At 39.2% G+C, this 24,727-nt stretch overlaps 1 protein-coding gene across 8 annotated transcripts in view; it reads left to right on the top strand.

The window, feature by feature from the left end:
- The window catches only part of TSPAN9 (tetraspanin 9), a 169,969-nt gene that overhangs the window by 71,650 nt on the left and 73,592 nt on the right, over positions 1 to 24,727 (top strand). For 4 of the 8 annotated variants that reach the window (XM_038135065.1, XM_038135056.1, XM_038135092.1 and 1 more), the window contains one exon: positions 5,716 to 5,795. The exons of 2 other annotated variants lie outside the window; for them this stretch is intronic. In XM_038135065.1, coding sequence (XP_037990993.1) covers positions 5,733 to 5,795 — 63 coding nt within the window. In that variant the 5' untranslated portion in view covers positions 5,716 to 5,732. Of the gene's footprint in view, positions 1 to 2,301; positions 2,373 to 4,799; positions 5,796 to 24,727 lie in introns of those variants that run through there. 2 more of the 8 variants (XM_038135074.1, XM_038135037.1) reach the window with 2 other exon arrangements.

The raw sequence follows: 24,727 nt of genomic DNA, 5'->3' as shown, positions 1-24,727 counted from the left end.
TAATGGAATACTCTTCTTAGTGGAAAATGAAAGTGTGTCAAAGGTTAAATATGGCTTGGGCTATTTGGTTCTATAAAACACAGGCAGATTTCAAAACTTGTCGACCACACAAAGTTGTCCTTGAAATCTACCTTGTTTTTGTCCAATCCCATGATCAGCAGAATACTTTGGATTTACAACATCCAAGCTGGAGCTTGGCATGCCCCAGGATGTGCATTACAACTGCCAGAGCATCCAGGTTTTTGGTTATAAATTCTGCAGTATTGGAAGACCTCAAAACTCCAGGCATTTTAACTTGCTGGGGTCTGTAAAATTTTGGCATGGAACCAAGAGCATGGAAGACCTGAGAACCCCGTGGTTTTGTCTTGCATGTGATTCTAATTTCAGTTCTATTCTTTGGACATCCTTTTCCCTTTAAGCTTATTCTGTGATCAGTGTTGGTTTGGTATTTTTTTTAATTTGAGCTTTCAGCTGTATGCAACTTTATGTGAGTGTAAGCTATTATTTTCAACTCTTGTTCCTTATCTTCTTCTCATGGACTTCCAGCATTCAGAGCAGTGACTGGAAAGATATAGTCACTGAGTTTATACTCAGCAATCTCTGTTCTTTGCCTATCTAATGTACCCTGAGGAAGGCTTGTAAAGTTGCCTTCCCGGTCAATATAATTCAAAAGAAAAGACTGAATTTAAGAACCATATCCTTTCAACACTTGGTAGCATATGCATTTGTACATCTCTCTGCAGGGCTCAGTATTGTTCTGAAGTCATGAGGCAGCATTACTAAAACTCATGATTTGAAAAATAATTAATTTTGGTGAGAGAATGGTGCAGTGGTTAGTGAACTAGCTGAGGATGTGTGAGGCACAGATTTGGTTTGCTTCTCTGCCAGCAGTTTCCTATTCATCCCCAGCAAACATCTTGGTCCTTGAGTTCTCCATATTTAAAATAGTGACAGTAGCATTATCCTACTTAATAGAAATTGCAAGATAAAATATATAAGATGTAAAATGGCTTGTGTACCATGGTGACTGGAGTTTTTACTTTTTAAAAAACCCATAGAGTTTAATATTTCATTTTCAGGAATCATGGGAGACATAAAAAAAGCCTAAGATATTTTGCTCAGCCTTCAGTATTTTTTCCTGTTCTTTCCTGTTGTAATCCCTCTTCCTCTCACTGGGTCAGCAATCTCACTAAAGGGGAATGTCAAGTAAAATTGATTTGAAACTTCTAAAAGGGGGAAAAGAAGTTAATTTTTTTCTATATTGCCGATGTACCTTTTAGAGTTGTATTATGTATTTTATAATCTGTGTTTATAAATATGTTTAAAAATTGGTCAGCTTTTGCTGTTTTGGAGCATGAGTCCTCAAGCCAGTTGTGCAAAAACAGCTGAGGAGGGCAGAAACAAAGAAAGGGCTTCAGGAGCACTGTAGCTGGGTGTAATTGGCACTGAGTTTCTGGTGAGAATAAGCTACAGGATTAGCTTATTCTAGAAAAAAAGATTAAATAATTTGTGAAATTAACTAAGAAATGAAGATGCTGGGATGTGTGTTTTGGGGACTGTGGTGGACTGTTCCCAGGAGGGAACCAAATAAATCAGTTTCAGTAAGGAGAGCCAGCCTGTGCTTTTTGACCAACATAATAATACCCTTCCCTTCCATTTTTTGGCTACACACATTGTGACATCTATTTTCATACCTGCTGTCTGAAAGTGGCCTAAATTTTTACCCTTAATATTTGGAAGAGCCATTTAAGTGCAGTGGATTGATGTTTATTGCTTTGTCCCAGGCATATACACGTGGGACTGAAATTATTTTCTTGATGTGAAGGCATCACTCAGCAACAAAATTCTGTGATTCAGTAATCAAACATTAATGAAGTACAGAGTGAGTTTTTGAATGTTTTTCATGCCCTGATTACTAAACAGAGGTAAGATCTGTAGCGAAGCAAAATATGTTTGTCCTCAAGCTGAGGTTGCGCTGTTGACTGGGACCCTGAAAGGTACTGTTGCCATGCAGCAACACCTTCTGCTGAAGTCTCAGTCAGAGGCAGAGTTGAGTGCAATGGCTGGTCAAAACACAGCTGGATGGACTGCTTACAGCTTTTTCACCATTTATTTTTTCAGCAAGTAAGCAGCCCTGTGTGGTTTATTAACTGAGTACCTGAGCACTGAGTTGGAGTTGCAGCAGCAGGAAGTGGCTTCTAATCTGTAAAGATACTCCATGGCTGCAAATTCAAGTGGCTGAAGGTTACTGAGGCTTGTAAAGTCTCCCTGGTGACCACAGCATAACCATAAGAGAGTCATATGTTTTCTTGCTACACAGCAGGAGGAGAGGCTGATCTGGAGCCGTGTTTTCCCCACAGCTCGTTGCTCAGGTTTGGATTTTTCAGCTGTCTGTTGACTTTACGTGTGTCTTTGGTTGGGACTGATCTGAAGTACAAACTGTCCTGTAGACCAGTCATGGAGATTTCTTAATGGAAGGTACATTAGAGGTAATGGTGCAGTAAACCAGTATTCTGCAGTATTTGAAGGTAAAAATAGAAAAATGGAAAACTTCATTAAGTTCTAATAATGAAAACTTGAAAAAAAAAGGTTGGAGGTATAGTTGGTTTGCTTTTTTTTTTCCTAACCACCAGTCGAATGTTTCCACTATTTACAAACTATAAGAGTATCTGTGAAAATTTTTTGCTTATTACAGAATATTCTTTTAATTTTTTAACCTTGAGGAGGGTGGATTAATTATTTTTGTCATGTACTTTCAATAGGAAGGCAAATATTTATACTGCGTTAATTTTCACAAGTGCACAGCAATTTTTTTTTCTGTAGCTAGTCTAAGTCAGTGTAAATTTTATGGCAAACCAAAGGGTGCAAAAACTAAAAAGCTAAAAATGCTTTAAAGTACTTGTGTGTTCTCATGATTTTTTGGCTGAGAGCTCAGTTTTGTATGACAAGTGAAAACCGCTGAAAATATCTAGCTGCAGCATTGGTTTGCAGTGGTACAACTTTACACTTCCAGTAAGTGGATTTCAAACAGAAGAGTTTGAAATTCTCAGACATTTGCCTTGTGTTCCAATGTGAGTTATCCATACTCAGACATTTGCCTTGTGTTCCAATGTGAGTTATCCATACTCAGACATTTGCCTTGTGTTCCAATGTGAGTTATCCTGCAGGCTCCGGTGTTTGAGGCAGGTTGTGAGGTCACCTGGCTGTGACCTTCAAGTTGCTTCCATGTGTTTTGCTGAGAAGGTTGCTTTTTGATAACTGCTTATGGTGAAGTTTGTATGTGCACTGTAGACATGTATAGAAATGCTCATTCTACTTTGGTCAATGCTAATTTATCTTTTTTTTTTTTTTTTTTTTTTTAAATTGGGATGTATAGAAATGCCCATTCTACTTTGGTCAGTGCTAATTTATCTTTTTTTCCTTGGGAGTTTTGTGTGTAGCTTTTTCTGCTGTCATACACAGTGCTGAGCAGTCATCCTGCAGTTGTCTTTCTGATGCAGGGAGCTTTAAAATTACTTTTGAAAAGCAAAGTGAACAAACATTGTTGATATGGGCTTGGACCTGCCTGTTGTTAAAATCTTATTTTAGAGCAGAAAAGCTGAGAGAGCTATTACACATTCAAATACTGGGTGTTTAATGTACTTTATTGGTGGAGGGATCTTTTAGCAGAAAAAGGCTGTCAAGAAAGGTACAGCACTGCTTTAGGGTGTTGATTCTGATGTTGTTACATAAAAGTTACAGAATCCTTAGAGGTTTTTGGCAATAGATATGTGAGATTGAATGAATGTTACATTGTCTTTTTTCAAAGATACTAGAGATAACCATGAACAGTGCATTTTAATGAGCACGTGGAGGGGTCAGTTGAAAATTGCATAGAATTTTGCTTTTCCTGGTAGCTGTGTTTCCTTCACAGAGGCCTCCTACTGTGGTTTCTTTCTTTACGGAAAGAAAAGAATAACCTGCATTTTAAATCTGCTATAGCACTTTGCACCATTGGTGTGCTGCTTTTGTGCTTATGACAAAATGACAAATTTGGAAGTATGGGGAGTGGTGACCTGAAGTGCTTCTCTTCCTCCCCTCCAGGCACTTGCATGCATATGTGCAGGCACACGTGCACAGTCGTGCTCTCCCTGTTTCAGAGTCCTAGCAGGCATGTTGCACTCCTCTGAGGAAAAGAAATGTGGCATTTGGGTCAGTGTTTCTAGTTCACAGACGACCTGTGATGTAAGATGGCTTATTGCTGTACACCGCAAGAATCTCTGATGTACTTGTTAAATAGCGTGTAAAGAGCTGCAGGCTCAGGTCCCCTTATATTTCAGGAGTTTTAAGAATTGAATGATGACCTCGTAAGAGGCAGCAGCTCTGTCTGGTTAATTATATCGCAGGTGATGGTGCTGCGTTATGTGCTCGTACAGCTGAGATGTGTGCCTAAGCAGTGTATGCTGGGTGCTAGCCTATTCCTACTGCTTGTCCCGTGGGATTTGTTTAAGCCAGAAGAAAATGTAAGTGACTGTTAATGAGCAGAGAGAGGTTAGCACCTGTCTATCTAATCCATACTTTTTTCTGTATTTTATTGCATCGAAGGAGTATCGCTACCTAACGGTTCTAGCGCATAAACAGCTAAACAGTACTTGACATTTAAAGAGATTTTCTGTTGTGCACTTGTATAGTCAAGAGTAATTCTAATCCTATTAAAGATATTATGTCATGGAGGCGTGTCCTGAAGGAGAAGGCTTCTGCTAACTGGCCCGATGGAAAGCAGAGGGGAGGGGCGAGCAGGAGGGCGGATTTATTACTCGATAGTTAGGTCAGGGATTTCTGTGGGAAATGCCCAGTGGTTGCAGTTGCTGATGATTTCACGGCAACAGCAGTGAAACACAGAGTGCGCTCCGGTAGCGGGTTACTGAATGAGACACTGCAAATGGGTGGAAAGAAAAAAGACAGCGTGTGAGAGAGAGTCAGAGAGACACAGAGAGGGAAGCTGAGAGCAAGGAAAGTGCTCCGGCTCGAGGAGAGTCTCCCAGGTGTACTGCAGAAGCTTTTTGGAAATGGATGCAAGGACCATCTGCTGCCTATAGATTAGAGGACTGTAGACTAGGAGTGCAGAGAAAGAGCTTATGGCTCTTTTTAATAAAAATCAAAGTTCTGCATAACTGATTCATCAAGATAAATCATGAGTGTGCTCTTGCATGGGATATTAATGTATAAATCCATGCTTCAGACAGACAGAGTTCAGCCTACATTGCTATAAAAAATAAACCCAGCAACAATGCAGTGAATAAATTCTGCAGTGATTATCTGATTTATGTACGAAGAAAAAGAGAAGCAAAACACAGGCAGCTCTTAGCGCACTGTGGCATTTGCAAGGCACTGCATTTAATGCTGAGAGATGCTATACATTAAATCTGACAACTGTGAAAAGAGAGATCATGGAGAAGTCAAGTAGTGAGGATTCTTCAATTCACCGGAGTCCATCTTTGGATAGCAAAGACTCAGATTTTGCTAAACCTTCTACCTCAGGGAGGCAATTTGGTCGAGGTTTTACTGCAGGAGCTTTCTATGGTACAACTGGATCACGCACACAGAGCCACACTGGGGTCGGAACCGGGACCGGCGCTGGGACTGGAACTGGCGTAAAAAGTGAAAAATACAGTGCACCCAAAGGCAGCAAATACGTGGTCTTTTACCTGGATCTATCCTTTGTTTTCCTTTTAGAATTTAAGAAGTGCAACATGGCAAGAGGCTGCCTGTGTTGTTTGAAATACATGATGTTCCTTTTCAATTTAATATTTTGGGTGAGTACTGCCTTTTCAGTTGCTTTCATCTGTTAGTGTATCCTGTACTGCTGCATTATGTGTATAGTGCATCTTTGAAGCAGTACTGTAAGTTCTCTCCTCCCCTACCTCTCTCTCATACCTGCTTGGAATATTTTCAGTGTTAAACTTGTGTCTATTGGCAAATGCACATGCTTTCTGTATCTTTATTGCTACCTGGTTGCTGTAGTTTGGCTTTTGATTGCTCAGACTTGCTGTTCTAATGTGCTTTGAACTGGGTTATCTGAGAAAGGGCAGAATTGTTGCCCTTTAAGGAAGACCAGAATTATTGTAGCATTAAAATCCTGCAGTGGCTGGATTGTTTCATTCTGTTGTAATACTTGTTTAGCAAAAAGGTGAAGGTTAATTTTTAAAGTATATTTTCATTATCACCATAAATCTCATTTGCTTTGTGTAAACTTCATTTGACAAAGTGCTTTTTTTTCATTTAAAGGAACTTCTGTCCCATTTCTCCAATTCAAAACAGTAAATCATGTATGTTCTAACCTCTTAAGGTCTCAGCATAAATGTAAAATGCCTGGAATGGTGATTTAATATGGATTCAGTTTCAGCTGCAATTGTACACATTGGTGTGTGAAGTTGGAGACTTGCACTTGCTTCTCAGGGATCAAAATTGATTTTCCTCCATCAGCCAAGAGGCGTGAGGAGTTGCAACAATGAATGTTTCAGCCAGCAAGTTAAAAGCATAATGGCTACTTTGAGCAAAGTATTGTCAGGTACAAGGGAGGGAGAAAAAGTTAAGTCTTCTGCCAGCTAAGCATCCTTCAGTACAGTATTTTTAAGGAAATCACAGGCTAATTGAAATACTGAGTATTCATGAATATAACCCAATATGAAAGGGTTTGCTTAGTTTGAAAGCAAAGGTCACTTCTTTCCTGGTAGTTACAAAGCTTGGGCACGTGAACAAAACCATTCATGGTTGTGATCCAGAAACATACAGTAAGCTTCATAAATAAATGAAAACATCATCCTGGGATTTATTTTGGAAAAGGAGGCATTAGCAGTCTAGTTCAAATAGCTACCTCTGGTATACAGATATCATTGTTCAAATTAGAAGCCTTACTAGCAGGTTGTCTGTTTATCTTGACCCACTTACTGAAATAACCTCTAAGAGCAAGAGTTAATGGGAGATTTGGTACAGTGTTGAACCGCTCACGCAACAGTGAGCTTTTATCAGTAATAGACTGAAATGCTACAATTACTCAACTTGTGGGCATCTTACTGAAATAGAAGGATAGAACTGATCACTGAAGAACATCTGATCAGAGCTCACTTATGATTTTAATTTTTTAATTTTTTTTTCTGTACACATACCCTACTAGAAAGTTGCTAAATGTATTTTTGGAATAAATTTGAACACACTGTATTTATATCAAACTGGCTATTTGACTCATTGCTGCATTACTTTGACACCTTGAACTGGTTTTTTTTTTTTTCATATATGTATGTGGTGACTAGTTTTAGAAAAGCTTTTATCTGATTTCATTACTCATGTCCTCTGTGATCTGTTATGTAGGTGTCTCTTACTCCTTACCTCCTCAGATGCAACATCTTTCTTTGATTTTTTCTTCTTCCCAAGCAGCAATTTTCTTGACTCTGCATCAGACCTTCAGAGTCCTTTTTTTCCATCCCTTGAACTCACAAGAACATTTCAGACTTCATCTGTGTGCTCATCTCTGTCTGCTCAGCTCCCACTGGACTTTTATACAAACACATTGCTGCTTAGGTTAAAACTAGCCTACCATCTGGAACAGTTCTCTAGTGTCCTGTGCTTCTTCAGTTCTTACCCTTACCTCTTAATCCCTTTCACACTCTCTTTACCATGTCTTTTGGTGTAAGGCTTATATCACTTTTGTTTCTGTTACTAAACTTTATCACCACATCTCTAGCCGATATTCTAAAAATGCCCTTTTTTTAATGTGAACTATTCTATTCAGAATGAAAATAATGCTCTGGCCTGGTGAATTTGAGAGATTATTGAAAAATGCTAAATGCAAGATGTCAGGTACTTTTCAAAGTAGTTTACAACAGACATGTGATCCTTTGGCCTGGTTTAAATTGCTCAGAAGTCCCCCATTCTTAACTGTAGCTGTCTTATACTCAATTTTGCAAGCCAGAATTGTGTTCCCATGCATTCCCTCAGTTTTGCTGTATTCTTTTTTTTCTTTTTTTGACTGTGCTGTTTTATTGTTTGAGACATTCAAATGAACAACATCATCCTTTGATTCACGGGAATGCAACTAGAATGAAGCACACTGCACAGTATGTGTTTTGTAGTTTGCCACATCTGGCTTCATACTTGGAACCTCCACTAGTTCCACCATGACTGTCTGAGAGGTTGTGAATGTTTGGCTCTGTATGTGCTCCTTGCTGATGCTGTGCACCTGCAGCATCTCTCACTCCTGCCCTGAGCTCTCCTGCTAGTCCAGCATGGGGCTCCCCACAGTGCCTTTCGCTTCTGCCCTGCCCTGAAGCACTCCCTGCTGTTTCAGTGCCATCATTCTTCTTAACCTGCTTTTTTCCATTCCCAGGCTTGCCTGTTCTCACTGCTTCCTTCTGAATTTCTGTTAAGAAACCCAAGTCCAAAAATGTGAAGCTGTGGCCTGCTCTCGAGCAGTGACTATCATCTTTTGCAATGCAAGGTGATTTATTTTCAAAAAGAGAAGCTTCACTTTTAAACATGAAATTTCCTAACTGTAATTTAAAGCAGAATGAGGCTTCCGGTCTTCAGAGATGAGGAGACCACTTCCACACCGTTACCATATGAAGTGGTGGTTGTGAGATGCTTCCTCTGAAAATGAACACTGGAGGTGCCCTTTGGCATTCTGGCATGCTGGGTGTTTCAACTGATTCTTAGTTTTGGCTCAGAGGAGGATATTCTTCTGTAGGAAAAGAGGAACCTTTTTCCATCATTTCTTCTTGAGGCAGAGAAATGGGGCCTAATATGTGCCTCATGGGCCAATGAGCTCCACTCTTCTTTCAGCCTTGCAGCTAACTCATACAGATTTGACAACTAATGATATGTGAATATTATATATTACACACATTATTTTTACATACCGTGTATTTTACCTATTTTAATGTATATCCATAGATACTTCTGCACAATTGTATGTTTCGAGTGATGGAGAAGTGCAGTAGTCAGTGGATTCTCTCTGCACTTTGTACATGCTGTCACTGTGATAACTGCAGCCAAGAGTTGTAGCAAAAATTCACTGTCTGTGAATTCAATTCATGGCAAGAAAATACAGCTTTTGAAAACTACTAGCGTGTGTATCACTTAACCTGGAAGGATCACCTACGAGTTGTACAAAGCAAATTTGTCTAAGTGGGGCATAGCAGTAAGTTGGAACAGAAGGTGTTTCTCCACTGAATTACTGAAAGCTTCAGGTATTTCTCTGTGTCCCTCTGATTCTTAACAGTTGTTCATGGCCATCTGGCATTGCTTTCTTTCAGAGATTAGGAAAGTCTGAGCTGAGGGTTAAGGAAGCTTATAGTATTTAATTGTGTGGCTAGGATGATGATTTACACTGAATTCATCCTAAGTGCATAATATGTTTTGCAAAGGGACTGGATGGACAACTACAAATGTTAATTGATTTAGTTTGCCTTCAAGAATATTTATGTGCAAACATGTGGAGATTGCAAAGTAGCCGATATTGCTCTGCAGAAGAAATAAAGTATTGATTTTTGTTTCCACAGATAGCAGCTAAATTGTCAAGGAAGGTAATCACTAAATATAAACATTAGGGTATATGTCTTTCTATGGGAGATTTCACTTCATTGTTATTAGAGGAAAGGGTTGCAATAATTATTTTCACAAAATGTATCAGAAAATATTACTGGTTATAGAAAAACAAGTTCTATGAAACATGATTAAAAAAAAATTACTCATGAAATGAGCCTTTCATGTGGACTTAAAATGGAAATTTCAAAATGACTGGCGTAAGATACCAAAAAGTCACTAGGGAACTTTGCAAGCAGTCAATGGTCATGGTTACATTTGGTCTTGTTCCATTAATTTAACTTAGGTTAATGAGTCTGCATATAGTGAAACATTCATAGTAGACATCTTGATAGTTTTTACTATTGCTTAATTTTAATATAAAATGCATTTTACTAGGAGCTGTATGGCAAGATTATTAAGTCTGGTCTTTTGTGTTTCAAGAAGAACTAAGGAAAAGCTAAGCATAGTCAAGAAAATCCTTAATGGGGTTTATTTGTTAAAAGATTTTAATTTTAAAGAAATAAAAAAAAATTGATAAGAATAATACCTGTGTATTAACATTACAATGAAAAACAGAAGTTATAAGCAGAAGTTATCATTAATCTAATTTAAGTGGAGTCAAATATACAAATTCAGTTATTTAATATTTACTTTCAAAGTAAATTTTCTACTAGCATTTTCCTTTTACTGAAACATAAGTTTAGAAGAGAAGAACATAGTCTGGAAACTTGCTGGTCCAGCAGGAGCAGCAAAAAGTCAAATACAGCAAGTTTTTCCCTAATGCACTGTAATTACAATAATGGATAAAGACTGTTGCTCCTGGATAATATTTTTCTGCATTAATTATTTGTGCAATTTAATCTTAGAGCAAGAGTAATTAATACTTTTTTTCTGTAGATTAAAACCAATATTGTGCATTTATCAATGAGCATAAAGACAGTAGTACAGCAGCCATGCAGGCCACTTTTACTCAAGTCTCAGGTCATACCAAAAGAGAGGGAGCATGTCCATTCTCTGGGTCTGGCTGCTGTCAAAGCTCTTGGTACTGTAAAATGGCTAACAACTTTAGAATGGTTTGCATAAGGTAATCCATACTTATTTATGCCAAACTGGAATAAATAATATAGTGCACTGTTTAGTTTAAAGTACAAAGCTTTAATGCCTAACTGAACCTGTTGGACAGACAGTTAAATCATGTGAAGAGACTTTGTCCCTACAAATAACTGAAAATTAATCTCTGAGGTTTAAAAGGGGTGGACAGTTTGTCGCTTAAATCAGAACAAAATTGCTAACGACAAACAGCTTTGGAAAGGACACACATTAAATTTCTCACTCTTTTGTTGCCCTCCCGCTGGCTGCATTATCTGATAGTATCCATTTTCTCACACAGGGGATAATGACAAAGAGAGACAGTCAGTGACCCTGGGATGCTTGTCTCTTGACATAATAGTGATATTTACTTCTGTTGTATTTTCACTCTAATGATATAACTGTGGTGACAGTTGTGGTACAATCCTGTGAAAATGAGACTATCCAAAAACAACCAACCACCCAAAAACAAACAGAAAAATCGCAAACAAACAACCCGTCCCCCCAGCCAAAAAAACCCCCCACATCAAAAACCCAAGAGAAACCAGCAACACAGTGAATTCTAGAAAAGCTAATGTTTTCAGTGGCTTTAGCTGGAGAATTCTTTTTTTTTTTTTTTTTTTTTTTCTGATAGGGATTTGAGAAGCTGTGAAAAGATCCCAGCTATTAGTTTTAGTTTCCTATCCAAATGGTATAGCACTGTTGGTGTCCCTATGGAAACATGCACCCTGGTGGGGGAGAACTATTAGAAAAACATTTTAGCATGACAATGTTTTGGCTGGGAGGAGAAGGAAAGGTAATATTGAGTTCAAACAGTGTGGTGTCCTAATGAATGTGAGGTAAATGAAGTCCATTTGTAACCAGCATGATGACATTACAGAATAATATTAAAATGTTATTGGAGACCTGAGACTAGTTTTAATTTAAAATATTGAGGTTTGCTTGAGAGCTGAGTTAACACTGATTAATCTGGGTGGTGAGGGCCTCATACCTCGTTTTAGGGTCTAAGCTGTTTCAACTTGATAGGCAAGACATAAGATACAGCATTTTTTGCAGTGTTCCTCTTACTAACTACTCTTTGCTAACACTATTTTATTTAGGTTGTTTTGGTTTTATTTTTTTAGATGCGGGGGATTTTTAAATTATTTTGGTTTTCCCTCAGTGTGGAAGTGTTTTAATTCTAGCTGTAGGTAGGTGTGAGAGCCATTTGTGTCTGTTATTTTGGATAAACAACGAGTTGATTCATCACTCAGGCAGACTTGTACACAACTGTTGTAATGTGGCCTGTTGGACAGTTTGTTCATTTGTACATGAGGAGGTTTATGGCCATTGAAGGGGAGAAGCGCATTAAGAATTCCAAGCTGGAAAACAAATTCCTCCCCTCCAGTTCTCCCTGCACCCTTGTACTCCCAGAGTGAAATCTTTCTTTAAGACATATGACTCAGGTTCTGTTCCTCATATTCTTTGAGGATGTGAGGATGACATTAAACAAATTTCTTGAGCCTTCTATGTCTCATCTCCCCTAACTTTGAAAACAAGAATGTATCAAATTTCCATGAAGCGATGAGTTATTGTCAGTTTTGAAGAAGGGTAATAACTGTGATATTTCCTACTTAATTCTGCATTCTGAGACCCATTTAAGTAAGCCACTTGGTAGGGCCTTGGTTAGCAGGGTCCCTTTTTTGTCTGCTCCTGCTACCCCCCAGGTAAGTAGGTCTGCAAGAGGCCCATCTAAAGGGGTATAATCTTTCTCATGTAAGTAGAGGATGAGCTTGTAACTCCATTATCTGGCTGTCCAAGGAGGCATCTAATTTGTTTATTTAAACACTGCTGACACAGAGCAAGACCTGAGTAGAAGAGATGGGAGAATGCATTCTGGTTTCTGGAAAGTAAAGTGTGGTTTGTTAGGGTTTTGCTGTACACATAGTTGGGATGTTCCTAATGGGTAGCCAAGTCACCACAGGTATTATGGAATACTATAGGTCCTCTGTGTAATACATAAAGTTACCCAGCCTTTCAGCAACTTGTGAAAACTGTGAACAAAAGAAAGAATTCTGCTGTTTATGTTGGGCTTTGCTTTAAATATCTTGCAGAAATAAATAAACCACACTTCCCAAACAAAGGGAAGGGACTCCTTATGGCTGAAGGTGTGTTATTAGACAGTGAATGTTTGCTGAACCTGTTGGAGACTTCTCACATGAAACTTAATAGTTTTAATACCACTTTATAGAAATTACTGCAGACACTGAACTGAAAGCCATTTCAGAACTTTTTGACACAAATTAGCTTTAAATCAACTCAGATCTCCATTTAGCTTGGTCCCTTGCTGCTTAGGAGCAACTTAAATTGCTTGATTTATTCAGCACAGATAATTGAGCTTCTAGTTGTTTGGAAATTCGACTGGAAGGATTATTCTTTCCTGCTGCCTTTAATGAGCTGGGCCAAAGTTCACATGGCTATCCGAACTTTCTTCATTTAACTACTGCATCCAGTATAGAAGGATTGTGAACATTCGTGGAACTCGCTGCCAGTTTGAATTTTTGAAGTCACCTACAGCTCATCTTCAATACTGTCTCTCAAAACTAGGCACCCTGGCCAGTGGCTTTGTCACTGCTCAGGTAACGCAGCCAGCGCTAGGCTCTGCACAGGGTTACAGAACATCCAGCCGCTCTTTGTTGTTATCCCTAATCAAGCCACAGACAAGTCCCTACAGTCTTCGTGAGCACAGGAAGACTAGTTTGCCATTACTTTTATTTCTTTCTTTGCTTCCTTGTGTTTGCTATGTTTTTGTTGTTAAATGTAGGAGATGAGAATTAACTTTTCGGAATAAAAAAATGCGTAATGTTTAAAAATCTTGCTTGTTTTAGTAGGGAAAGAACTCTGTACTCATGGATTCTGTTGAATCTACTTGGTCCTCATTTCAAGCTCCTTTTGCTAATCTTGTCTTCTGAGTGCTGAATGAAAACCCCTTATTAATGTTTCTAATCAATGCAAGAGGGATAGTTTTGAAGATACATTAAACTAGTCTCTACTGTCTTTCTTCCCATATGACACTGGCAAGTCATGAAGCATCAGAGACTGAATTAGTATCTTTTTTATTTCTTTTGAGGATTTTCCCATACTTCTGTTTTATGTGCATTCTGGTACAATTTGTACTGCTGTAGGTACAAATTATAGGTCTGCAGTAGAAAATGATCACATTATAGTTGATTCTTAAAAGTGTATGACATGTATTGAGAGTTGCTGCAAGGAATAAAAACCAGCAGAAACTGGTATGCTAATCATCTGTTACAGAATTATTAATTTCTAACACTGTATTGAGTTGTGACTGATAAGTACTTTTTTTTTCAAAAATAAGCAGAGTTTAATGTTTTTAATTTTTTATGATGAAGAAGACTGAAGCAAGACATTAATGGGCTATGGATGAAGATAAGATTATGAACAGATGACTATAAGCTGTAGGTTTTATCAGCTTAACAAATTACCAGTCATTAAGAGAGATGCATTAGTTGCTTGTGTGCACATTTCTGCCATGTTGTGGATGTGCTGCAAAGCATGCTAACTGAAACCATGCAGTTTACTCTGCAAATAATGTATGGAGTCGGTAACAGTGGAAGCAGTTAACTGGGAATAATTCCATCGTATATAGTCCTGCCTCTATACCACAACATACAATCACTGAGGCTAAAATGATGCAAAAATAAAACAGGGAGTAAAGAATTTACATTGTACTATTCAATCAAATTTCCTCAATTTGCTGTCTTAGAGAATTGGAATTTACTAGGAGTGCTGCTTCTGAATTAGAGGTTTGTTCTTTTAGGCTTCTTTAATTGATGTGTTAAGCACATTTTGTTTTAAATGGTGCTGCTGAATGCTTACATTTTGTTAGTAGCTGTGTCACTGCTGAGAAGCGTGGATTCTTCACAAGACTCCTTTCTTCTTCTGTGTTGTCTTGGAAAGTTTCCAATTAGTTATGCTCATGAGCAGGTAAGAGAGGTGTCTACGAATAGATTGTAGTTCAGAAATGTAAACATCTATTTTTGTCTCATTTCATAGTAGTTTTAAACTGAATTGACAGGTAAGAATCTTATTATCCTTTACTTCTGTGCCCATCCCCCACTTACCTTTCATCAAGCTATCGCTGTGTTCCAAAGTTTCCCTTTTTCTTTTGCAGTGTCCTCTGGATGCAGAGACACAGTTAAATTAGAAAAATGTAAACTTTATGTTCTCAATTGCTCTTTCCTTAGAGTTTCAGTTGCCCCGTCTTCTCAATTTTCACTGCTTTAAGGAATTGATATTACATCTGTTGCCGTAATCCCAGAGTGCCTTAGGACCACTTAATGTATTTATCCTCTTGACACCCTGTAAGTATGAGCTGTGCTTTTATCCTCCTGATACAGATGGAAAGCTGAGACACCAAAACAAAGAGAATGTCTGCATTAGAGCAGAGGGTAGAGGGCTGAGAGCCTTTAGAGACCAGAACTAGCAAGTTGTCATGGTTTAACACCAGCCAGCAATTAAGTACCACACAGCTGCTTGTTCATTTCCCCACCCCTCTACCCCAGTGGGATGGGGAGGAGAATCACAAGAAAGGTAAGTGGGTTGAGGTAAAAGCAGTTTAATAATAGAAATAAAATATGATAACAACAATAACTACATAATGATAATTGTAATTAAAAGAAAAATAACAGAGAGATATAAATTAAATCCCCAAATCCCCCTAGTGATGTACAGTACATCCACTGACTGATGCCCACCCCATCCCTGAGCAGTGATTGATGGCTCCTTGCTGACTCTCTGCAGTTTATGTACTGAGCATGACATTCTATGGTATGAAACATCCCTTTGGCCAGTCCTGCCCACACTCCCTCCCAGCTTCTTCTGCACCTTCTAAGTGGCAGAAAATAAGACCTTGAAGTGTTGTTAACTCAAGGTAAGCAGAGCTCAGCAACAGGTGTGAGGCACTGGCACAGATTGCCCAGGGAAGTTGGGGATTCCCCATCCCTGGAGATGTTCAAGGCCAGGTTGGGGCTTTGAGCAGCCTGGTCTAGTGGAAGGTTCCCTTTCCATGGCAGTGTGTATGGAGTTAGATGATCTTTAAGGTCCCTTCCAACCCAAGGCATTCTGTAGTTCTGTGTTACCAATGTTATTTTTACGCCAAATCCAAAACACAGCACTGTTCCAGCTACTAGGAAGAAAACTAACTCTATCCCAGCCAAAACCAAGACAGAAGTCCAGATGCAGCAGACTTCAGCATGGAGAGGCTTGTGTTGAGATCTGTATGGCAGTGCCCACGAACTCAGGAATCCTGCAGATCACTTCCCTCAAGCTTGGGTGTCTGCAGCAGTCCTCCTGCACTTTCATTGCCAGATTAGCTTGGGCAGAGACAGCTTAAATCTGTCTATATCCATGGTGTAGATGTGTCCTTCTAAGAGACTTGTACAAAGTTAAACTGAAATTGAATCTGGATCTCTGAAGTCCCTGCTAAGTGTCTTAAGCAACCGACCATCTGTTATGTGCCATTTGCCTTGTGAGAGACTTCAGAGCCAAGCCACCCCAGAACTCCACATGCTTGTGCAGCGTTGTCTGCAGGCACAGAGCTAACAGGTTTAGGACTGGTACAGCATCCTTTTATTTGGCTGTGTACTCCAGAGGTCTGGCATCATGCCACTGACATCCAGAAATACCTAGGAAAGTGGCAGTTTCTCATGACACAACATAAGCCCTAAACCTCCCCACCACCTGCAAAGTGACACAGTAAACTGGAGGTCTCTTCTTGAGATTGTCACCCAATTGATGACTGTCAAGGTGAAGACTTGGCTGTGGGCATATCACTCTTTATTGATTTCATTGTAATGTTTTTTTATGACTCCAAACCAGCAAAAAAAGTATATTCCATAACTAATGAACAAGTAACCCAGCATTGGATTTAACACCTACAGAAGGCAGCGTTGTTGCATGGCTGGCAGTAGGACTTCTTCCTGCTTTCCATAGCCCCTCAAGCCATATGTTAGTCTTTTAGTGCCTGAGCAGTGTTTGTGCTGACAGCTTTTTCAGCATGTGGAATGTAGAGAGGACTCTCAGGTGGGATCTTTATTTGCACTCTTGGCATCTGGGAGGATGTTGGGATGTCTTTCAGTGCGGCGTTGGTTTTGTGTCTTACAGGATGTAGTCTAAAATGCAGATTGCTGGAGTTAGATTTGCTCCTGGCTTGATATTTTTGTGTTTGTTTAGGCTTTTTTTAGGTGTTAGCTACTCTCTTAATAGAATATGCCTGTGGAGGTGGCTATGATGTATGATGTTGGTGCGATAGAGCTGTCTGTTACTTTGGCAGGTTGGAATCCCATTTTCTTTGGAAATTTGAGTTTGTCTTTCTGCTCTTAGGTAGAAGTGGAACCTGACACTGTTCGTGGATTTTGTTCTTGTTTTGTCTCTTAGTCTGTTTGTCCTTTTACAGCTTAATTGAAATAAATAATTGTTGTGCTTCATGATTTACTGGGTGTTAGTGGTAAGGTTCACCTTATTAGTGGTAGAATTTCCATGGTTCTGTTTTGAGTATTTAAATTCATGATCCAAATAAACTGTAGTGGAGTTACAATTTAATACTACTATGTTTGACTTCTGGTATATTGATTTATCTCTCATTCATGAAGCTCAAATGCAAAATTGGGTATACTGGATCACACCAAAAGTTTGTGTATCTTGCCTTTCAAAGTATATGGTAAAAAATGCTTAATAGAGACTAAAGGAATTGAATGAATTCATGGAACTCCTTACAGCCATTTATGCAAAATTCTCTGGCAGAAAGTCTACTAGTATAATTAAATATTCTGTGAAAGGGCATTTCCTTTAAAGTCTCATGCTTGCTAATTTCAATAGATGCTGACAGTTATTTTGAAAAACAGTGAACCGTCCTCCATTGTCTTGTCATTACTATCTTTTTAAATTTTTATTTTATTACTGGAATGGAAAGAAAAATCAGAAAAAAATCAAATTTAAAATGAGCTTACGGCAAAAGTAGTATTTAGCAATGCATACAGCATAACATATGTTTAGATCATGAAGTCATAGGAATATGTCTAGGTTGGTAGGAACCTCTAGAGAACATCTGGTCCAACCTTCTGTTGAAGGGAAATCCTGAGTTTGTGTTTCCCAGGGCCTTGTCAAGCTCAGCACTGAGTCTTTATAGCAAGACTAACGCTAGCGTTTCTCTTGGTAATCTATTTCAATGTTTGTTTTCAATTAGTTCAGTTTGTTTTCAGTTTTTCTTATAGCTATGCCAAAATTTTCTGTGAAGCAACCTGCATTTATTATTTGTCTTGGTGGAACAATGCAGGATGGTGTTCAGTTTCTTGAGCTGGGATGACCAAGCCTGGATAGTCCAAGCGTGGTCTGACAAGTGCTGCCTAGAGTGGAATAATCCCATCTCTTGATCTGCAGGATGCAGTCTTGCCAGTGCTGCCTAAGGCTGTATTTAAATGCTTGCACTAATATTTCTGTAGTTCTGTGGCGTAGCTTTTACCATCAAGTTTAGAGTGGCGGCATGCGCAGACCTCCATATAGAGTTCTGTGCCATGGAGAAGCTCTGTTGTGAGGACAGATTTTCTTCCTCACTTCTGAGCATTTGCAGTCACACTACATTGCTGCAATTAGACACTCATCCTTTTATTGTTTTTCCCCCCAGGCAGCCTCCCCTGAAGTACACTTCAGCTAAACCACTTCTCCTTCCTTGAGCTATTCAGCAATTTTTGAAGCCCATCCCGCAGCTCTGTCCCTGTAGGTCATGCTCAGTTTTAAACTCCATCTAGCTGGAAGGTGCAGTTGGCACAAGTGCTGACAAGAACAGGAACATTGATCTTATCACTCCTCCGTCCAAGTGGCCGCAGTGTGTGATTGTGTTCTCTGGTACAGTGTATTGATTTTATGCGTTGCTATATGTGTTACACGGCTTCACAGTATTATCAGAACTGCTGACTGCTTTTGTTTTGTTCCATGTTTCTGGTCTGTTTAGGGCTCCTGCAGCCCAGCTACTGCTTGTATTCTCTATTATCTTCATTGTCATTAACAGAGTGTATATCTCAGAATAATGTGATTTTAGGAGTTCATGATCTTTACCAGCAGGGTTGGGAGTGGGGCAGGTTAATGGTTGTGAGGTTTTGTTTTGTTGGGGTTTCTTTAAAAAATGAAAAAGCTATTTTTTTTGGTGCATTCTCATGAGTGACATTTTTTTAAATGATACTTTATATTTTAGATTTACATTGAGCGAGTCTGGGCAACAGCTAAACCTTGAAAGCAATATGCTTGTATGAAAAATAGTCTGTAAAAATAGTGTTGTTCTTTTAAAACCGTTTTATTGAAGTGCAGACTGCATGACAGCTCTGAGTGTTTCCCAACAGTGTATCTGTTCTGACATGTGTCCTAGTTTTAGACCATTTCCAAGTTCATGAATGCGTTTTCTTTAGAGGGCTGTATTAAAGCCCAGCAGTATTTCTTTCAGGATACTTCATCTTGCTTGTCCTCCCAGAACTAGCTGGGATCAAGCATGTTTCCACACAGTTCTGGAACGTCCGAGAATGCAGCTTTCTCACTTAAAAGCTTCTGCAGCTGTGTGTGAGCAGTAATAAATGGTTGACACAAGCCTCTGGGGACAGCTTTAAATGGGTGAACTGTTCCCTGTTCCAGCCATCTCGGGGATTTTTTTTCCCCACTGGTTGGATGCTGTGCTATGAGCCTGACCCAATCCTTAGTGACAGCTTGTCGGGCTGATTAATGCAGACTCCAGAGAATAGCTCTTTGCTCTCTGATTGATTCATTTTACCAATAGAACTCACATTCCTGTAGTGTGAATAATAAACAAGTGATTTAATGAGTACTCCCCAACCTATTCCACTGACATATCCTGATTGAAGCAGCACATGCTTTTGGAAAGCTGAAATACTCCCTGTGTGTTACATACTGAAGATCCACTGAATTATATACTTCTTCCATAAATCCAAATTAGAAAGTTAAGGATTAATTTTCTTCTGTGCTGTGCCATTAAACACATTATCAGAAATGTCACTGATGTTTAAATTGTCACTTCCTTCTAATTTTTCTGGTTCTTAACTAGTGATTTTTTTTTTTTCTCTGTGCTTCCTACCATAAAATGTGTTTCTCATGAAACTACTGTTTCTTTGCAGCATTACCCTACTTTTTTTTTTTTTTTTTTTTTTTTTTTTAATCTCAGAAGGTGACATGCAAGAAGTAGGATAAAATTTGTTCTTCCTCAAGGCTGTCCTTATTCCCTGCATCCCTGATGGTGGTGTCCCATCTCATTCTATGGTTCTGTGTACAACTCTTTGTGGGAATTGGCTCTCCCAGTTCCTATATCTTGGGAAACTCTCGGGAACACAAAGAAGTAGGTAGCATTACAGCACTTCAGGAGGGCAGGGGAGTGGAGCCAGAACAGTGGAAAGAAGGAAAAATTTCTTGTTTGGGTCTGGATGGTTTCTGTTCTGGATGGTTTTCTGTTTCTTATTATTCAGGAACTCTTACTTCTGCAATTAGGAGATCCTGACTCTGGATCTACAAAGAGCTCTCCAACAAACATTCCAGAGAGATGTGCATAAATTAATGTGAAAGGAGGGAAACAACACTACTGTAATTTGCTAATTTATGGGAATATAGACATAGGAGTATTTTTGTCTTCTAAAGCTTTGCTGTGTGCTTCCTAAAGAAGTATGAGGGAGAAAGGGGAGGACGAAAGCATCCTTAATCTCTTCCCCTGTATTCCCACAGGCTCTTTCCTCCTTTCTTTCTTTTGCTAGGATCCATAGCACACAATTTGTTTCTGCCTGATGTTCAGCTGTACACCTACTGATCTGTTCTCCATGCCCAGCCTTGCTGGTACTAATGTCATACCTGCTCTTTTGTGGTTCAGAATTTGAGTAACTGAGTGGGGAAGCAAAGATCCTGATGAGGTTATGATCAGGTTTCTGAGGAATAACAGCTGCTGGCTTACTTGCTTGCTTTCCCAGCCTCCACCAGAGAAAGCTGAGAGGGTTCATTTGCACTTGTGTGAGGCACCGCTTTTATGAATCTGATAGCACTGTGCCTGCATGCACACAATTCTCTGACATGACTTCACATTTTTGAGTGGATGATTGAGAGATGTTTTTCTGTTTTCTGTTGAAAGAAGCTTGGCACCTTCTAAAGAAACTCTTTTTTGTCCTCAACTTACTGCTAAAAGGTTCTAGGAGCTGTAATTATAATACTGCTTTAATGACAGTCTCTGGCCTAATTTTTTGCTTCATAGCATCTTGGGGGAGAGAGGGAGGCTTCTTCCTTTATTGTTTCTGCCCTGTAGTGTCTCCTGCTTCTGTGTGTTCTTCCGAGACCGCAGCCTGATGTGACATTCATTTCAGCAGTGGTTCTTTTTGCTGCAGCATCAGCGCAGATTTATGTCTGGCCATTGACGCAATATATTTTATGGGTAGTCAGCTCAAGGTTTTCTGTGTTATAGGATGTGTTGTGGGCAGGTTTAGCAAAGAAAGTGTTCAAACCCAATAGCATGAAAAGGAAAAACAGGCTTATTGAATTATGTCTGCCTAGGATTATATAGAGTGTATAGATTTAAGATCTGTCTTAGGGCTGAAATGAGCACTGCCATGCTGAAACAAAAGGCAGTGTAAAGATTCATAAGGAGCATATGCTTGAAAGGAAAAACCTTGGGAAGCACAAGAGTTTACCACAGAGACACGGAAGTGTCATCACTGTGCTGCATGGACCCTAAATTATTTTCTCTCTGAAGGATTATTAATGTAGAAGTGGTTAAGAAACCCTGATAGTGAGCATGACGTTACATGGGATTGAGTCTGAGGTTGTTGTAATGATAAGTCACAGCTCAGCTCCTTGAGATGGAGCAGAGGCAGCCTTTTGCCTGGCACTCCAGGAAGGAGAAGGAAGAGGTTACAAATACTTTTGGTTCTCCATGGTGAAACAGTGGGCACTGGAGAAAGACCGAGTACTCTTGGTCATGAACGGGAATTGGTTTTGTGTTCTTGACAATAGTCGAGCCCATTAAAAATACCTTTTTAATAGAGTTTTGTTTTCAGTAAAGTTTTCATTTTGTAACACTTCTGCAAGCTTTTGGAAAATCAAACCTTGATCTGTAGTCCTATCTGAAATCAATTTTTACAAAATTATACCTTAGCCATCAGTTGCAAAAAACCAACAACAAAACTGGCAACCAAAAAATGTAACAATTTCAAATGAAGTCCTGAACTTGAACATCATATTTAAAAGTAGGAATTTTGAAAGGTGTCGTCACTGGCTGGTCTTTGCTGCTGATGAAGTCAGCTCTCTGAGAGAAGAATGTTGATGGCCAGTTTTCAAACTCTAAAGTGCTTGGTACTCAGTTCAGTGACTGGCCAGATGCTGCTGCCTGAGGATTTGTTAAGCTTGCTCTCAACAGCTTGTGACAGAATTCTTTGTGTCAGGAAAACTCCATTGTCTTTCCAGCTCCATGGACAGGAGTCATCTTGCTTAATTATCTATCTATCTATCTATCTATCTATCTATCTACCTACCTACCTACCTACCTACCTACCTACCTATCTACCTACCTATATATCTATGCTTAGAAATGTGTGATGTGGAGATATGTGTTATGGATGCTGTACCTGAGAGATTCCCCAAAAACTCCCTATGGAGGTGACAGATTACAGCTAAGCTTGTTCTGAGGGAGGTGCTGCAGATCAGGCAGGTAAATGTGATAACAAGAGCTTCTATATTACTTCTTTGTAGATGGCTTAAGCAAAGTGGGATGGATCTCAGCTTGAATTTTCAGCTTAGCATTGCTGTGCCCGAGTAAGGATGATGATGTTTCCATTTGCAGACTCATAGGGAGCATGCATTTGTTTCAGCATTTTTTACTGTTTTAGGTTTTTCTTCTTTCTGTTGTTTCTCATTTCTCTGAATAGAGTTGTCTGTCATGCAGTGGGACACTTCATTTAAAATGTCCTTTGCATCGAACAAAAACTCTTAACCTTGATGTAGTTGCTGTTAAGTCACATGACTCCAAGTTATCTCTGTTTAAGGTATTAATTAAGAAGAGAGTTTTAAAAGTTGTTTTCAAGGCCTAGTCACTCAAATATGGCAATAGAGATAGAAAATACATTTCAGCTGACAAATGACATGAGCTTTTAGTTAACAGTTCTTATTCAAAAGTACTGAATTGGGAAGACCTGCTTAAATGAACCCATTCTTCTACCTTCAGAATAGTGTGGTTTTGTAAAAAAGATTCCTGCTCATTTTGGACTAATACGCCCATGTGATCCCATGGCAAAAGCATAAAGAGCTCTGTTTATTCATGACTTTGTGGGGACTTTCCACAGTGAGTGCAAGCCAACAGCACAGGAACACTGCCATAGCTACCATTGAACTGGAGCCTTGAGGCAATTTCTTTACAGAGCTTTCTTTTAATATATTTGCTCACAAAAAGATGCCTGGTGATGCTGCCTTCCACATAGGCTTGGCATACACTGGGAGAGCATGAAAGGGTCTTATCTCTGCCACAGATGATGAACCTTGTAGTTTTTTGTTTTCCTAAGAAAAAACCTCGGGGGCAAAAGTGAGAAGAACCCAAGGACCTGGCAGATACCGTGTTTACTTTTTGCCTGTGTGCGATTCACTTTTTACTGCTGCCTTTCATAAGCATAGGTCAATAAATAAATCAAATTAAGACTCACGAGTGTTGCAGGCAGAACAGGCGCTTCAGACGAAATGTATTAAAGAAGCCCTCCTGTTGAGTCACGAGGTGCAGAAAGCATCCTCCTGCTTTCTAAACTCCTTCTCAAAGAGGAGTCTTAGTGCAGCTGCAATCAGTCTTGGCCCCAGACTCTGCCAACAGTTTATCTCTGAAGGATTATATAGGTGTAATTGAATCTTTACAGAACTTTGTCCTGTAAGATTAAGGATGTAAACCCTAATCTCTCCCTCTATCTGTCTGTCTAGATATAAAATAAAGTATTTATTTAAACTTATTATGATAATTATAATGATCAGACTAAAAGATCTTAATCTACAGTAGCTATAACTACTAGTATAGTGTACTATTTTTGGAGCAATATTCAAGCAACTGTATTAAAGCTAGCAAAACCAATTATTAAGTAGAGATTGATGTTACTCACCTGTGCTGATGACTGTGGGGAAATCTCTTCTGCTCAGCCTTGAGGAATAACCTTGAGAAGCATCCCCACTCAAGGGAGGAATTTCCACACATACAGTTGGAGAAGGAGCATGTTAGAACACTTTACAGTTAAAAAGTGGGAATGGATTTTTATAGTATAAAGTGATATCTGTGCTATATCTCCAGGCCAGCTGTGCCAGCTCAGCATCTTTATTTAAGTTGTAAGTAGTATCACTTCTTGGGTCCTTTATCAGGTACTTTATCAGGTACTTTATCAGTACCTGCTATCAGGTACTGATACCAGTATCAGGTACTTTTTTCTTCCTCAGAATGTTTAACTTTGGGATTGGTGAGTGCAGCTGGTTTCAGCATTCTTGACCACCAAAGCCAGCATGACATCCCTTTCTCCTCACCATTGATAGCTTTGCAAATAAAAAAGTTCAAGCTGGTTTTCCCCCACTCTAGGCAGAGAATCCTGCCACAACAAGAAGCCTAACACTTCTCTGTGCTCCTGACAGGGAAACAAAACAAAAAACAAAAACACAAGATGAAGACAGGGACAAGGGGTATTAAGACTAACCTTTCTTCTTCAAATTTCAAAGTCCTTTATTAAGGATTACAAGGCACCTTAGGGTTTGACTGTCTTAACAAGGCCATGCAGGAGGACATGTCAGACCTGAGATCAGCACTGTGTACTTCTCTTCTAGTCAGGCCCCCTGTCTGCTCTAGATCATCTCTCTGCTTTTTTACCCTTGTTTTTTTTCATGTAGTTACAATGACCTCTGAAGTGGCAAGCAGATGAGATGACATTTTATTAGCTATGCTGTATGTGGTCCAAGAATTGTATAAAAGTGACCCTTAATGAAGCCATTTGTATCTTGTAGGTGTCCAGCTCTCCCAGCCCTATGA

Source organism: Motacilla alba, chromosome 1, assembly GCF_015832195.1.
Source record: "Motacilla alba alba isolate MOTALB_02 chromosome 1, Motacilla_alba_V1.0_pri, whole genome shotgun sequence".
Classification (NCBI taxonomy): domain Eukaryota; kingdom Metazoa; phylum Chordata; class Aves; order Passeriformes; family Motacillidae; genus Motacilla; species Motacilla alba.
The sequence above is the reverse complement of the archived record's forward strand: the minus strand, read 5'-3'. Positions and strand labels throughout refer to the sequence as shown.